Source organism: Pleuronectes platessa, chromosome 5, assembly GCF_947347685.1.
Source record: "Pleuronectes platessa chromosome 5, fPlePla1.1, whole genome shotgun sequence".
NCBI classification, from domain to species: Eukaryota; Metazoa; Chordata; class Actinopteri; order Pleuronectiformes; family Pleuronectidae; genus Pleuronectes; species Pleuronectes platessa.
Genome location: NC_070630.1, coordinates 20394029 through 20411672, shown reverse-complemented (window position 1 = coordinate 20411672; position 17644 = coordinate 20394029). Strand labels below are relative to the sequence as shown.

Genomic DNA, 17644 nt, shown 5'->3' with positions numbered 1-17644 from the left:
GCTCGACGCCAAATGGCAGAGAGACCGTGAGAAACTAACGACTGAAAATAGTCTAACATTTAGCAGCTGATGTTCCCTCCAGGAATTAATGGAGAGCAAAAAGAGAGCTGTAAGAGACCGAATTGTTCACTTTAGTTTTCTAATTTGCTAAATACAATGAGAATGTGAATGTGAATGATAATGTTGCTGTGAACCTATTAGACGTGTAAATTGTTTGGACAGAAGTTCGCCATACGGGAAAAGGTGATGGTAAATATATGATATCAGTCAGTTATAGCAGGTTTAAAGATTTACACATTGACAAAGAAAATACAACCTAAAAATATGAACTCTGGAAAATTATCTGCAGTGAATGTTTTCAGTGGGGGGGGATTTAATGACTACTGGCTGTGAGCTCATGGCAATGACTGCTGTGTCATTTAAGCAGCACGGGGCTGTCATTAGAGAGGACTGAGAAGAGATACCACAGGGGCGAAATTAGCTGAATAATCCAGTTTGTATACCAGCCCATAACTGCTCCTGCTACAAGTGTAGAGCTCAGATCTGAGGAGACATCTGGACAGCTCTGAGGAAACTGAAAAAGATCAGGACGTTTGTGAAGACAGAGAGCTGGCACGGGCTGTCTCCTTATGTCAGTGATTTCTCGTTAACCATCTGATGTTTTGGTTTCCCTTTACAATCTGCCTCAATGACTTTAGAAGTGAAAGTTTGATCAGATAAACATAACTGAAAAACACCATCATCCCTGACATTTTTGATGGAATTCTAGCTCCAAGAGTAAATGCACCAATTTACTAATCATATTTTTCTCTAACTGAACTCTGGAGTAAGGGGAAACATTCCTTCCTTTTAGTTCTGCATCCGTTTGAGTTGGCAGCTTTTTCCACTCAGCCCAGTGGAGTAAAGTTGAAGTGGGCAGCTGTGGCTCAGGAGGAAGAGTGGGGTGTCCTCTAATCCTAGGTTCAATCCCCATGTGCTCCTGGTGCTCTATGGATACAGCTGTGTCTCATTTGTGAAGTCCTATGAGCCTCATTCACAGTTTTAATGATATCCTCCAGCATTATCAGCGCTGCCTGGTTGACATGGTGAAAAGCATCACTGAGAGCTATTTATTGCAGCCCATGAGTGTACCTCAGCTGTTAATGTATCTTCTCTGGTGATCACACAGACATGAGAAGGACCTGACATTAATCATGACCATATTTATAGAGCTTTTCTAGTCTTGATGAGTAGTTTTACTTGATAAAACTGGAAAAAGTGGCAAAGTGGGGTGAAGCTTAGGTGTAGAATACAATCAAACCTTAGAGATCTACGTCCTTAACAACAAAAGTTGTGCTGAAGCGGGATGTGACATCGATGAGTGCAACTTTTTTAATAGTTTGCAGAATAACTACAATTGTCAACAGTGGCACAGTAAAGCCTAGGATGTCTGTAGTTTTTTGGAGACGTGTGTGTTTATGTGCGTGAGGCCGACACTGTTAGGGCTTGATGCTATAGTGGGAGACACAAAGGTCTAGATCAGGTTTGTCGTGGTGCAGGACAAGTTAAAAGCTATAAACTGGATACGAATTAGCAGTCAGCGGCTTTGTCTCCCTTTCATTAGGATGCACACAATCTGCTCTGTGAAGACTCAGATTAGTCCATAAGTACTTAAAGTTTGACATGGATTCAAATCATGTTACAGAGCAGAAGAATCTTAACCAGTGGTGGAGACTGAAAAGTCATCTAAAACTTTTTTTTTTTATTGTTGGAATGGGGCCAGCGACAATGCCAAATCTTGCAAATCTGCACAGGTCAGTAAGAGTAGGAATGAGTTCAACTAGGTCGGCTACCTTGGCACGTGAGAAGCAATAGGTGATAGCGCCCCCAGATAATAAAAAATCTTGCCAACAGAAATTGTTGGATTGCTGTTTACCACATCAAAGAGCAAGACCCATCTTTTCAGACTGTGTTGTTTTGCTTGTTTAGTCTGTATCAGAGTCTGACTGACAGCTTTCACAGCACCCCGGGCTGTGTTAAGCAAGCTCCTCTGTTTGTCATTAAACAGTTTTTCGGTAATGAGGTAAAAACAGCAACATGTCGCAAGAGGGAAATCAGTAGCAAGAGCTGCCTCTGATCCAGATCAAGTATTTTTTGCGGAATCACAACGAATTTTGTTTCCTCACTAAACAAGGGGGAAAACAAAACTGTTCACCCCTTCAGAGTATACAAAACAAAAAGGAAGAATATTTTGACATTCAGATCAGTTCAGTCACTGTTAATAGAAATGTAAATATAGATTTAAGATTGACACCAAGACTCTGTTGTGTTGTTTCACTGCTACCTGAGAAGAATAACTTAAGTCATCACAGGCAGAGCAGGGAGAGATCAATGCAGACCTCTGTGGGGAACCATGAAGGAACAGAGCAGTGGGTGGAGGCTGCTGCGGCTGCTGCTGCTGGCGGAGGGCTGTGACATGCAGAGGATGAACAGTGACTGCTTCAGGTGCAGATGGCAATCAAACATTAAGTATCAGCTAGGTCACAGATGTCTGCCATGGAGTTTAACATCAGCAGAATTCTGAGTGCATCTTTACAAGCCTGACACCTTCACAGGTTGTACAAAATTATCATTAATGGGTTAGTTCAAGAATCAGTCCAGGTTTATCTATATCTGGTCAAGCTCTCCACATCTTAATTGAAAAAAATGGAAGGGAGATTCTAAACCAGGGGTTGGGAGGCTTTTTGGCAAATCATTTTTTATAATGTCCATGACATAACATATTAAATTATTGTACACATACATCACACTGCAAAAGCGATGGCTAGATCTGCCTCTCTCTGGTGATGTCAGAGGGTAATGATGATGAAGATGATGATGATGATGATGCGCCTGTGGTAGTACCATACCTGACTTACAAACACAGAAGTTCCTCCCTCGTATCAAACTCGGAAGTGATCAAATGCAAAACTTTACAATTTGGATGGTATTTGTTATGTCTGTTATTTCGTTGTAGACCAGAGAGGACTGAACACATATTGAGATGTCCTTCAATGATATATCAGTGTCTTGTGCCATATCAGTTATCTACTCTGCAACCTTTCTTCAACGCAAACTGACACTTGAAACAATTTTTTCTCAGTGAGCAGTGACAAGGTTCCTTCACAAAAGCTCCTTCTGATGTCAGGAAGGTTTTGTTTTTAGCACTTTCTATCGGTCTGTCAAAAATGGTCGATGGATGGGGCACTGCAGGGAACCAATCATATTTTTGGAAATCTCTAAATTTTTCATGATCAAATGTTTGGATCCACATTTTCTTTTGAATCATACATTTATGTTGAGATTTTGTACAATTCAGTAGTAATTACACTTGGGTTTTCTTATTTTTTTCAACCACACACAACACCTGCCATATGAAAGTATGGTAATATGATGATTTATATTTATTTGTTTAACTTCAGGAAGTCCCTTAATGCATATTTCCCCCATTTAGAGAATTTAAAGAACTGTCCCAAATTACCCAAAGCATGCTGTCCCACATTATCAACCACGTTTGATAAAGTAGGACGCCTAAACAATTTTTTTTTAAATAAACACACATTTTAAACAACTCAATGCATATTGTGTTTATTAAATACACCACAAACATATATTTAATAACAATTAGAAACATTTACTCTTATTTATAACAGATTTATATCCTTAACATTAAGTAGTAGTTAAAGTTGACAAGATTTTGTTAAAAATGGAAATAAACAGACAGGAATTCAGGTGTCCCACATTACCCAATATCCCAAATTACCCAAATTCACCATAAAAGCCAAATATTTGTTTCAAAAGATGGTTTCTGTTATTTTAGGATTTTCTTATCACATTCGTGTAAGTTCCACTGTTTAGTTTTCTCTTAAAAGTTTGGTTTTAAGTAGTTATTTGATGCAACAAAACCAAGGTGACAGCTGAAATAGATTTCTGATTGTTGAAATGTTTTGGTGGCTCCACTCCTTGATCACTTCTGCAAAGACTCCAGCTTAAAACGTTTTCAAAAGCGCAAGGTCACGGAGCTTGGCTTAATTTTTTAATTTTTTTAATTTCTTTGTTTGCCTGCATTGGGCAAATACCTGTCCCTACCTTGACTCTGATTGAGCTAGCGTTATGGAAAAACAGCAGAGTTAGCCAATCAGAGGTAGAGTAAGGACAGATCTTCATCCACTTTAAGTTGGAAAGAAACACCCAATAAATACAGGAAACCAGTGGAAAATGAATGAATAAGTTTCAGTGATTGGAATGGATTAGGAAACAGGTGAGCAGGTGGACCTGGGATGAGGAGGTACGGTGGGCCGGTGGAGTATGACAGGAGGCAGAGACAGAATGGTCAACAAAGGGCTGAGACAGAAATCCCAGGATGATCCCTGCTCATGATTCGTTGCTCCTTCTCTTCTAGGGTGCTGATCAAGAACGGTAACAGCATAGATGCAGCTGCCCTGTATGATTCCTATGAGGTGGAGTATCTGCCTAATGAAGGTTTACTCAGCTCGTCCAGACATCTATTCATTGAGCTGACTACAGACGCTACAGGCACATCCACTGGCATCGCCATCCGATACCAAGGTAAGCTTTAGTACTATGTGGGGACACAGCGTGTATAATGTGAGAGAGGGCTTGTGCTTTATGTCACAAATCATAAAAACATGGAGAAGACAGCAGATCATCTGAATTAATTCTCCGTTAAACACAAAAAGGGAGTTCATAGAAAAGATGTCAGCTAATTTCCTAAGGCCCAGAACACCTCAGCATAAGTCAGAAACTTTGGCCTGCAGGAGATTGTCAGTGAATTAGCAGTTAAACAGCATAATGAACAAAGACCTTCAAAAGAATGTAGTGTAAAAGCTAACTGCGGTGAATGGATGGAGCTGCTGACTGGTGAATGGAGGTCAGGAGTTCCAATGATGATGAAATCCATTTAATCAAGGCCAATATAGCCTCTAAAAGTGCTGCACTGCAGCAGTGAAAGGTGCCTTTCAAACGGCCAAAAGAAAAATCAGTTGGAGAGAGGAATATGAAGAGCGGAGCTGAAGAAGACTGTGGTGTTTTGTCAGAGGTGTCTCTATGGGGAGCTACATGTAGTATTGAAGGGAGACTTTACGTAGGAGTGAAAGTACAGCTCATCTCTCTCGGCTCATTCAGTGATTCCAGCTGCCTCACTGTCTTGATTTAATTATAAATAATCTATTCTAATATGCTAAAATCAATTCAGATTCTGACATTTGTCTCATAATTATATGGTTCGGAAAGTTAATTCAAACATCTTCTAATTGTATTACATTGCTATGATGTGTCATATGCAGGTTAAATGAAGTGGGTAAAGTTATTCATTATCTCCTCCAGCAAAGTAATATAGAATCAAAGCAAGGATGGTAAGAATATAGATTGTATCACAAATTCAAACAATAAATTCAAGGGTCTTTTCCTCTAACAATCTGATAAATATTCAAAAATATAGTATAAATGCTTTATAAACCAGTGCAAAATTTCCTCTTTACAATTTTGGTAGGGGTCAAATGTCGCAATTATAGATATTCACTTGCTTATAACCTTACCGCTCTCTTTGCCTCCATACAATAATCTCAGTTGAAAGGTCGGTTTAGACTACTTACTTTCTGCAGAGCTGTCAACAATATTTAACTTCAGTGTCAAACCCATTCACCCTCCCTAACCCTTAATTTCCCACACTGCTGTAAACTCCACAGAACACTATATGTCCGCCCTCCTATCTCCCTTTATTTATAGTTTGACATTACAGATCACCATGAAGTTTGTAAACTATTCCACTGCCCGCCAGCGTAATGCAGTCAAACATATCACATCCGGATATTAGCAGAACCCCAAAGTTAAGGATGTTTATGGAAGTATATCGGTATCTAAGTCTTGTAAGTATATATTGTTCAACATAGTGTCAAATGGCCCTGCCAACATGCTTATGGGTCATATGATTCCACTGTGAAATACAGACAAGGCCATGGTTTAAAGGACGTTTCCTATGACACCTGCTGAAACTTTGTGACATTGTATCTTGTAAACTTGGGTTTGCCATTAAGACTGATGTCTAAAGAATCTTATCCATTTAGTAAACAATGAAGCTAGCTAAGAGTAGAGCCATTGCAGTAATGCTATTTAAGTAAATGGAAAAACATCCTATGGAGAGGAGGAGAAGGTAAAAATGGCAAATTTTGAGTACCACTTTTGAAAGGACAGCTTGAGGTGTTTTTCAACATACAGAAACATAAAGTACATCTGTACGTTGTGACGTCAACTGATATTAGCAGTTTTCTTCCACTGATCCACAAAGTACAAACGTCCTAAACATATTAAAAGTCAGCTTGTGGCTTGTAGGAATTTCCTCTGCATGGATTTCAATCATGCTCCAACTGGTGGCTTCATATTTCTCTGAGAAAATAAATATTAAGAAACACCCAAATAAAGGCAGAGGGATTATTTAATTTATAACACATAACAGTGCACAAGTATAAATGCTCACAACTAGACGGTAGGCACTATATTGATCGAAACGTAAACCGAACTAAAGAAGGGCAATCAGTACAGGCGAGACTGTTCATTATACTCAGATAGTAATTCTAATTTCATTATCACTTGTGTTAACAAACTGCAAATATTTCCACACAATGAACTTTGGGGTGGTGGTGTTCGTCCGACTTTCCGAGTAAAACAATCTGACTTGAGTATAGTGTAGCGGAGATAAAAAAGAGAACGTTAATGTGAACGAGGCCGTTTGGTTTAGTATAAGAAGAGAGCCAACAAAACGTGTGAATACAGGGTTTTCACTACCTACCTCTTGATCCACAGGAAAGACTGCAGGGCACATTTTCACACTGAAAAACGTGTAGATGTCTTCATATGACCATAATATCTTTCTATGTCAATCCAAAAACATATATATATGTACAACAAAAATGCAACAGCAACAAAGAGCTCAGATGAGTGCAAGTGCATTTGCTATTTAAGAAATGTGGGAGCTGTAAGTGATAACGACATCTGCATTAGTCTTAAATTGTCAAAGACACTTCCCTTACATGTGACCGAGGTTTGTCTGGCTCTAGGCTGGTTGTAAGAATAAGAGTCTACAGCTATGCTGACAGCTCTGTGAGGCTTCACTTTAAGTTTAATCTGTTCAGCTATTTGCTAATTATTTTTAAAATGTACAACTGGGGCTGGTGGGAATAAAGTTAAGGGGGTATTTAGTCATAAACCAAAGTATTGGAGAAAAGGATCTTTGACCTGATGATAGCACTGGGAGTTTTTAGAATTCACTCCTAAGGAGCACATTCAAACAATCAATCCAATAGTTGTGGAGATATTTCAATAAGAATGAAAATGTCAAACGTATATGGCATTAGCAGAAAAGACACCAAAGTCATTAGAATAGATTGTCTGTGAAACATGAAGGTCTGTAGCAAATATCAAGGTAATCCATCCAGGATTGACAAAATGTGTTAATGTAAACCACAAATGTCAATGTCACGGTGCAGAAAAGGCAGGGGTGCACCAGTCCGCAGGATTCATTTCCTCAGGACCAGGAATGTCTGCACAAAAATGTATTGCAAGTCAAACAAAAGTTGTTCAGATATTTCATTTTGAACCAAGTTGTGGATCAACAGACCAAAACTGCCACCCCCAGAACCATGCCACTTTCAGTTTAAAATCCTAATTTGGTCCAGGGGGAGCTATCCTGGATGAAGCTAAGAATGATGAAAGAGCAACCACCATGTCTCAGTGTGATAGAGTGAGACAGATGTCACGCAACACAACTCTCTATAAACCTTTATATCTCCCACTTGGAAAAAAAGAGAGGACAATAACAGATTTCGCCAGAACAAAAGCCCCATTACGAAATCCTTTCATCAGAAGAGTTTTATTTTCATTACTGCTTTCATTGCTAGTAGTAATTTTGGCAATAAACATTATAGGTTCATTTAAATGCTTCCTTGGCTGTTGGAAGGTACGTCTCTTTATTGCCTTTTCTCTCATATCTGTTAGTTTTGTTGTAATGGAGCTTGTGAATAAAAGAGCCATGGGTCTTTCAGGTGCGCAATATGAACTTGCAGATCCCACCAGCATAATATTATGCATTAAAATCCATATGATGTATTTTACAATGAGTTTCCAGCAACATTGTCAGGGTGAGATAGCACATAGCTTCTCTTATCTTTTGTTCTCACATTTGTCTGAGCACTCGCCATCAGATAAGAGCCTTGTCTCCAGTCCGCGAGGACCACTTGGAAATACAATCAGGGTAATCTGATTAGACCTCCAATTCACTGCTACCAATGGGATTAGGTCCAAAGGGAGCAACCGTGCATATTTCCACTGGATCTCATTAAGGCCATTAACAGGACGTAACGCTGTTTTGCTTGTCTCCAGCAGATTTGATAGTCCCTACTTTCTCCTGACAAGCCATTCTTAATTTGGCAAACCGATAACATCAATCATGAGCATTAGCCTTTTCTAACTGCAACTGCCTCTTTTCCATTTAATTCAACAACAATTTGGAAATGTAGCTAGGACACATTGGGGGATTATGTTCTTCTACTGAAACTATGGTATATGTGAGATTGGCAGTTAAACGGTAGAGTAAATAATAATTCACAATACTCAGTACTTGAAGCCATAGCTTTATTTATTTCGCTATTAACATTAATCACACTTTCACCGCTGGTACAACTGGTACATCTTCAGCAGAGGATTTAAGTTATGCTATATTAATTGCCGCTCTGTGAGTGCAGCGCATGTAGGTATAAGTAGTGAGGTTGGGGGAAATGCAAGTTGCATGGCAGGCAAAGTACATTGTACCAATAGTTACCATTTTAATAGAGTGTGGTCACATGGTCAAATTAGCTTTGAAAAGAGAGAAGAGCTGGGGCTTGTGAATCACACATGTATTAGCCTATGGTTCAACCTCTGGGAACCATGCATGTCAAAACCAGGCTTTGGGCAATCTTAACACCTGTAACTGTACCCAAGTTAATTTCAATCCATCCCAAAAATCTTGTATATTTCAGTTTGGACCATTGCTACAGCAATAACTAAATTTATCTCACAATTATCTCAAACATTTATCATCCATATTCATTGCTGTATGTTTGACTGTCGCACCAACTCAAATTAACTCACCGGATAGATGCAGCTTTTCTTTTGCTAATTGGTAAAATTTCATTCTTTTCCACCACTGAAAAAGTCTTTGCACCTTGTCTCCACAGCCTTTGCAGCAGGCCACTGCTACGAGCCCTTCGTGAAGTATGGTAACCTGACCAGTAGTGACAACAGTTGGGCAGTGGGAGCTGTGGTGGAGTTTGCCTGTGACCCTGGCTATACTCTGGAGCAAGGCTCTGTCACCATTGAATGTATGGATCCCAACAATCCCCAATGGAATGAGACTGAGCCCGCCTGCAGAGGTCTGTATATCCGTGACTTCAGCCTACATCCTTCTGTAATCACTCTCTTTACACCTTGATCTTTTATTTGGGCATTTATATCATACTTCACTGAAAAGCAGGACTCAGGGCTGTTGGGGCTGCAAGTCCAGGTCAGGCATGACTTTACTTAAGCTGCTTTCAGACATGCGTTGAACTCTGGAAATCCTTCTCATTTGCTCAGAGGGAGGTGCATGTGTGAAGTCAGGAGAATCCGATGTGAGGGCACAGCAGGGGATTCAGCACTGGAATCATAGCGAGCTAGTGTGTGTTTGTGTGTGTGTGTGGGGGGGTCTAACACGACAGAATAAAATGAAAGAAAGCAAATATCTCCTGGGGGAAAAGTGGTGACACACACGAAGAAGACAACGACAAAAAACGTCTAGAGAGTTTGTGGTGATAAAAGCCGACACCGGTGTCTGTGCATTGTCAAGAAACTCACTTGATCTCCGCAGCGGATTACTTCTGTTACATAGTTACTTCCTGCCACTGCTGGCTAGACCACCCATTGCCTGAATAATGCGGAGGTTTTGTTGCTGTTGTGAACGCGTCTGTGCAGAGAACCTCCTGCTGCGTTGTGCATGTGTGAATAGCAAACTGCGAGTTAAGTCTGGTCCCAATTCGACGGACTTTATCTTACAATGGGTGTTTGTGTCTGTAAGTTACACAGGTATATTGAGTAATAGATCAGAATGTACATGGCTACTTGCATTGCAGTTTACTGGCAAAAACTTACTGTATTGAAACAATCCATACGAAACACAAAAAAAGACTTGTCCTTCTCACAAAACCTGTTCATAACTAAGAGATGACACGACTACACTGTTTGTCACGGATTCCATTCGGAGCTAAAGTAACCAAAGAAATGGCTGTCCATGATACCTCAGTCTTTAATGGATGTGAAGCACTGTCTAGACGAAATGAACAATCTACACCGTAGGGTTCTAAAAACTGACATTGTGGCAGTTGCAATCCAATGTCGACCCATTTCAAACTGTATTTTATAATGGCAAGATTCATGGTTGCTTGTCTAAAACCTTTGTGTCTTCCAGCTGTGTGTAGTGGCGAAATCACAGATTCAGCTGGAGTGGTGCTCTCTCCTAACTGGCCCGAAGCCTACGATAAAGGCCAGGACTGTATCTGGGGAATCCATGTCGAGGAGGACAAGAGGATCATGCTGGACATTCAAGTGTACGTATCCACCTTCTACATATGCAGTTTGATCCGCCTCGTTTGATATGCAGAGAACCACATCACTGCAGTCCCTCTCCTTGGGCTCTTTGAATCTAATCAAAACAAAACCCACTTCACCTCATGGGATGATGCATACACCAGTTCCTGGCTTCAAACAGAGCCATGGTCGCAGTTTGAAGATTACAAAGAGCTACCTCACCATGACTGGTAAAACACATTAAAAAAACAACTCGCGCTGCTAATGAAAGGGTGCTCGGCTTGTGAATAGGATGCGTAAGTGCCACGCAGACAAAGGTTAATTAGGTGCAGCCGAGAAAACTAATTATATCAGGGATGTTTTGTGTGGGAGTTCTTCCCCTACTCCCCTAATGGCTGCTGTGTGGAGTGGAGGGTGCGCTTGTACAGCTGGGGAGTGTGTGTTTCCTGTGATCTCAGTGCCAAGGTGAGGACACCGAACAGCACACCGCGCCATGTCAGAGCCCGATAAGTCAGTCAGCCATTGAAAATCATTTGCAATTTGCAAGCAAATTAAGAAGGACTCATTTGCATAGGTTCCGTCTTAAACTTGTTTTTTTTCTCTCTCTCTCTCTCTCTCTCTCTCTCTCTCTCTCTCTCTCTCTCTCTCTCTCTCTCTCTCTCTCTCTTTCCCTCTCCTTCTCTGAACACAACCTGTGCTCCTGTTGTATGTTCGGAAACACTGATTAATGGCTGCCTCTTGGTTTTTGAAAGGAAAGCTTGTCAGCATAAGTAATTGCTGTTTTTCATTTAGCAGAGCAGGTGATTTTAGTGGAGGTGAAGTAACCCTGTGAAAACATTTGGACAATACAATAAACCTAACAAATGTGTGACTATAAGACCAAAATCAAAGACAAGACATTTATCAAAAAAGCTGAACAGGCTGTACATTTCAGGATCCTCTGCTTTCAGAACTGGGAGGACTGTTGCAATCAATCATTCAAGTTTAATTTATATAGCCCATATTCACAAATCACAGTTTGTCTCATGGGACTTAACGAGGCTCGACATCCTCTGTCCTTAACTCTCAGCAAGAGTGAGGAAAAGACTGTCAAAAACCCTACTAACAGGGGAAAGATCATGGAAACCTCAAAGAGAGCCACATCTGAGGGATCCTTCTCCCAAGCCGGAAAGACATGCAGTAAACATCTTGAATAGCACAGCACATAATGACAATATTTACAACAGCACTGAAAAGTCAAGGTCTAACATAAATGGAGAGGTGTTCCAATCTTTAAAATATTTAAAGTCACAGAAATAAAGGGGGCTATAAAATGTTATCAAGCTTTCCAAACTGGATATCAGTGTATATATCAGTATTATGTTAACTGATCTGCTGCTCAGCATTACTCTTGAACTTGCTGTCTGGGCCTCGTTCCTGCAGGTTAAGCCTCTGACAATCATTCAGTGAGGCACGTCTTGAAGGAGATCATACCAGTTCACCAAAGTTATATAATATGTGAATTAAACAGAGGGAATTCTTCCTATTACAAGTCATTGCATCATCTAAATGATTTTGAAGCTTTTGTTTTGAAATGAAGAGTTGCATAATGTTGCATTAACACGTTCTGCAAACCTGCCATGTAAAGGTAGTGATAATGAAATGAGTAAAAGCTATGACTCTCTCTCCTTCATAGTATCACAAACTTTTCTATTCCTTTAAACCATTTCACCATATGCAACATTGATAGTGGACGAGTCTAACAAATTCAACGTCATCTCTTGCAGCATCACAACTGAGCTGTGATTTCTTAATTTCTTATATAAAGCACTAAAACGATGCTCAATCGTTGATGTGAGAAAAAGCAGCTAGCAAAGAACACATTCACATATTTGTCGATATTTGCGACTGAAACACTCCTTCAGACAACATTCTGTGCATTACTGGATATTTTTATGACCTGGGGTTACCTGTCCAACACGATTACTTTTACGTTACTTTCTCTCTCAGCTGTTTAATATACAACTAGATGCAAGTGTGTTATAACTGTGGGTCTCTCATGTTGTAATACCTGATGTCGTTGTGTGTTTGGAATAGCTTCTTGTCAGTGTTTGGAGAGCTGAGTTTGGTTCAGACAGCCAACACAGTCTGCAGTGTGTTTATATTAATAAAAACAGTGAATTGATTTATTGTAGTTACAATTTAAAGTTAGCTGGACCTCCCTGAAGTCAAAGACTGATTGGCAGCTGCTGCAGTGGCACAAAGCAATGGAATCTGTGAAGAAAACTGTGGTCCCAAGCAAACAAAAAGCAAACAAGGCCAAGTGGAAGACAGCCACCTACCCTGTAGAAATCCATTCTTACACTAAATAAGAACTACCTAACACTGAGGAATACCGTAGTCAAGGGTTCAACGCATTAGAAGACCTTGAATGAATTGGGCAAGGAGGGAGAGAGGGTACCTTCTGGCTGATGCTTTAAAGAAAAAAGATTGCAAGAGATGACAGTGAGATGTCTCTGCTAATGCCCCCCCACAAGGAGGTTTTCTGGGATGACAGGAGCAAAACAGTGAGGGGTAACTCCTGGCTGATCATCAGAGATGCGTCAAGCAGCAATGCCCAGCAGTTGCTACACCTAACTGTTTATCTATCCAGGAGTTTTCCTTTTTTATTGAGGAAAGCACAATACCTAACTTCATCAGACGTGTAAATGTAGGTTTGGTTCGGATGCTTTTTAGGAAGGAGTCAAAACCATGGGCGTCGCTTGGCTTGGGCATCCGAGGCTGTAGCCCCAGATGTTTTTTCTTTTGCCCAGAATCATTTCAAGTCTGCACTTTCGCAACTGAACATCAACCAGCGGTGAATGCACCTGGTCACACTGGCTGAGTATTGTGAAAGCTTGGTTCTCTCTTACAACATTTCACTCTGAAATGTATCAGATTAGAAGCATGAAGTAGCATAAAATGGAAATACTAGAGTACAAGTACTTATATGTTGTGAAATAAAAAATAATCGGGATTTGTGACATTGTGTAGTGTAAACTGTCAAGCCTGCAGAAGTGGAGTTATCATCTAATGCAGGGCCTGGATGAGCTGGAAGTTTTTCTCTTCACTAGGGAACAAGTTGTTTATTTTATTAATATGTTTATGAATACATAACAGGCAAATAGGGGCCAAAAAATGTAATTGACATTGGATAAACTCAGCGCTCTTGGCTCAGCCATCGTGTCCCCACCACTTTAATTATGAATTCAAAATTAAAATCCTAGCCCAATGGAGGTAAGGTCATGACAAAAGTAAAATGCAAAAGTAGGGGTATTGTGGTATGTGATGAACACGGCAACCTTCAGGGGTTGGTTGGATTTCCCTGCGTGTAGGACCATCTGTGAACACAACGATTGAAAAGTCTGCAACTGCAACTAAACTTGAGGTGTCAGCACACTGTGGTCCAGTTTCCCAGAGAGTGCTCATGGGAGTGTAGCAAAACAGAAGTTTCCATGGAGAGAAGCTTCTAATCTAGAACAAGGCCTCCTCCCTGTCTGAACATATGCCTCTGTCTCAGCATTTATATGAAGCTTATCCGTAGCAGCTGTTCTCCCTGAGCTCGGCGTTAGACAGTGTACTGAGATATATGAGGCTTTTAACAAGGTCCCTGGGAATTAGTTCCTCACACTCCACACAGACACCTGTGCACACTTGGATGTATTCATATCTCCTGCTCCATCTGTGTAATGGCAGGAGGGACATTATCACTGTGGTGTATCAAAAGACTTTTATAGATGGCCTTCAAATCAAAGAAGAGGGGGTGAAAGGTGTGATTAAAATGAATGTAATCCCTGTCTCTACCACAGGTTATAGACTTCCCATTGCTTTTACGATGAAAATGGAAATCAAGAAATTACAGTAACTGTTAACTTGATAATTAGGCTGTGTTGTTAAAGAGACAATCTGCCCCACACACAGTTAAATGATATGTCAGTGGTTTGTGTTGTGTCATTTTTTAAACTGACTCGTGATGATTTTATATTGACCTCAATTTAATTCACTTTTATTCAGCCTTATTTGTATGGCACCAAATCACAACATTTATTATGTCATGCACATTCCTTATGGTTGTAGAGTTGAGACCTTGCAATATTATAGAGAAACCCAACCGTTCCTACAATGAGCAAGCACCTGGCGACTTTGGGGTGAAAAGACTCTTAACGATAATGATGTCCTACATTTCCCAGGGTTCTAATCCTTAGTTTTACGTAAATTGAACAGAAAAGCAAATGTGATAGCAGGTGTAAGCAGTAGGGCAGCCCCTATTAGATTCCAGTGTGAGCTGGTTACACCCCTAAATTCACATACACGTGACCATAGCACATTGTTGTACAGAAGTAAACATGGCCACCATTGAAGTCAGCAGTTGAATTTACATGTGGAATGTCAGTGGATGCTGGTGATTTAATGATTAGATGGTAACAAGGATGAGGAGAAAGAGAGCCACACCTTTAATTATGGCTTTTTTTGTGGAGCAAGGGCTGTTCCTTCTGTATATCGATATGTGTGTGTGTGTGAGTACATACGTGGGTATATGACTAAATAAATGAATAAACTCTTCATTTCCATATTGTTGGTGTTGATGTTAACATGACAACCCCAGCTTCGCAGGTCTTGTCAGAAAGATTTGATGAAGATGTATTTCAAACTTGAAAACACTGATGACATTGCTGAGCAATGATACAGTAAAGTCACATTTCATCTAAACAGCTTGCGAAAGTGAAGAGGTTGAAGTGATGGGATTTTACCAACATTTCCAGGGGAACAATCAGACAATCAAAGAAGATAAAATATTCCCAACAATTTTCTTCTTATATGTCTGACATTTGTGAGATGGAAATTCTAGGTGATGAAGTGTATAGTTGAGAATGTGTTGGCAGCTGTTCCTGGTGGCCAGGCCAAACTCAGCCCTGTTTTTACAAATTGAACTAAATCAGATTAGTGTCAGGGAATCGAGGCGGCGATTGATTTTTCTCTGCAGATGCGCTGCAGAGCCGCATAAGGCCTTGTTTAGCTTAATCACAACAAATTTGACACCAGCCAAAAATATTTCTCAATCTGTCCCACTCTCTGAGCAGGGGAGGTTTCATCCGCTAGTGATCAAACATCAAACACGGAACACCATGAGTTCCATGTTCATTTTGCCATGCTTATGAAGCCCGGCTACAGGCTTTAAAAAGCTTTATCACAGTGAGTTTAAGAGTAGGATTAAATTCTTATATTGTGTTTAAGCTGTTTGGATGTTTTCCAATTACTACTTGGGTTTACACAGTTATGATTTTCAGAAACTATATGCATTTAATAATCAACAATGCACTGAATTTCTGAGTTGGGAATATTTTTCGTCTCAGAGTTGGAAAGTTATTTGGAATGTAGAGAAATGAACACAACTCTCACATTAAATAAAATAGAAGAAATAAGATAAATATGCATGTTTGACTTAGCTACAGTGAGATTGGAAATTTGGGTGACCGTAGGGTTGATTTAGAATTTGCTAGAAATGACATGAATGACTTTATTTTAGAATTATACACACATTTATTATTTAAAAACAGAAAAAAAAGGGAAATGGAAATTAACTTTGAATCCCTGGATTTTAAGAGAGAGAGAGAGGAGCAGTTACAACAATGGAATCCCTATAAAGTAAACATAAATGAATACAAAATAAAATAAAATAATTTTACAGTACAGAAGGCATGAAAACGAATAAAATAAAAAAATTCTCAGTGACAAAAAAAGTATTGGCTTTTGTAACCATGGCGACAGAGAGCTTTCCCGAAACTAATTTTATTTACCTAAATGTTCATGTAGGCTGAAGGACTTCACACCCGATGGGACCACCTGAGACAACTCCGTGGTCCCACCTGTCATGACTGATTTCTGCAGTAAAAGAAGTTGATTAAATGCATGTATTCCCAAAGCAGGACTGCATGTGTGTCAGAACTTTGAGCAGAAATAAGGACCGGCTCTCTTCCCTGGGAGACATAATAAATAAATAAAATAAAATAAAATAAAATAAATCCTGCTCCTGGTTTACATTTGGGTCAAGTTATATTCAGATCAGAGGGTTATAGTTACCATTTGAGATTGAGTCTGTTGAGTGTCCTTACGTGTGTGTGTGTGGGGGGGGGGTGTCTGTGTGTGTGTGTGTGTGTGTGTGTGTGTGTGTGTCTGTCTGTGTGTGTGTGTGTGTGTATGGATGTGCCCACAGCTGACAAAAGATAAATGGTTCTTCTTGGGAAAAGACAAACACTCCCCACTCCAGCTCTCATCTGCTCCCGTCCTCACTCACACTTCTGTAATTTCTTCCAGTTGTTTGGTCAAATAAATAAATAAATAAGCATCAAAAATAAACATTTCATCTTGTCAGGCTTCGTAATGTGTCGATTCGCTCCACGCCTCTTGAACCTTTGATTCTCCAGCATCCCCATAGTGATTAATTGCTCAATCTCAGGCTGGCTAATGAGTTTTATCAGAAGCCGCTGGTGATTAATTAGCAACAGCAAAGAGCATGTCACTGCTTTATTCTGGCTTAGCCATTTCTTCCATGCTCCGAATCTGTACTCTACAAAGGGATAGCTCATCCCCAGGTGACATTTTATACAGAGTTACAGCTCCACAGGGTATGCAGCACAAATACATGGCGCTTAGACAATTTAACTGTAACAGCGATTGCGGTTACTCAGCATTATGTTGATTCATTCATCATTCACAGAGGCATATCTCAATGCTCATTACATTCAGGATGAATGTTGTGCTCTTTGAGTCACCTGCAAAGTAGCATACATGTTCATATTCGACTGTCCTGTTAAGGAAAGAGCCCATTGGTCGCCTGAACAGCAGCTTACAATGAACAATATCTAAATGTCATCATCAGGTGACCTCTAGTGGCTGTAACAATTATGACGAATGAAGAGAAGAGGAGGTGAGGTAGAATCTAGAGTGAAAAAGTGCATAAGGACGACATTGGGCTGGATTGATGGGTGAA

The 17644-nt window shown here is 40.1% G+C and overlaps 1 protein-coding gene across 1 annotated transcript in view; it reads left to right on the top strand.

The window, feature by feature from the left end:
• Positions 1 to 17644, top strand: part of LOC128439735 (seizure protein 6) — a 133141-nt gene that overhangs the window by 94110 nt on the left and 21387 nt on the right. The window contains exons 9-11 of the mRNA XM_053422125.1: positions 4421 to 4587; positions 9252 to 9446; positions 10517 to 10655. Coding sequence (XP_053278100.1) covers positions 4421 to 4587; positions 9252 to 9446; positions 10517 to 10655 — 501 coding nt within the window. The remainder of the gene's footprint in view (positions 1 to 4420; positions 4588 to 9251; positions 9447 to 10516; positions 10656 to 17644) is intronic.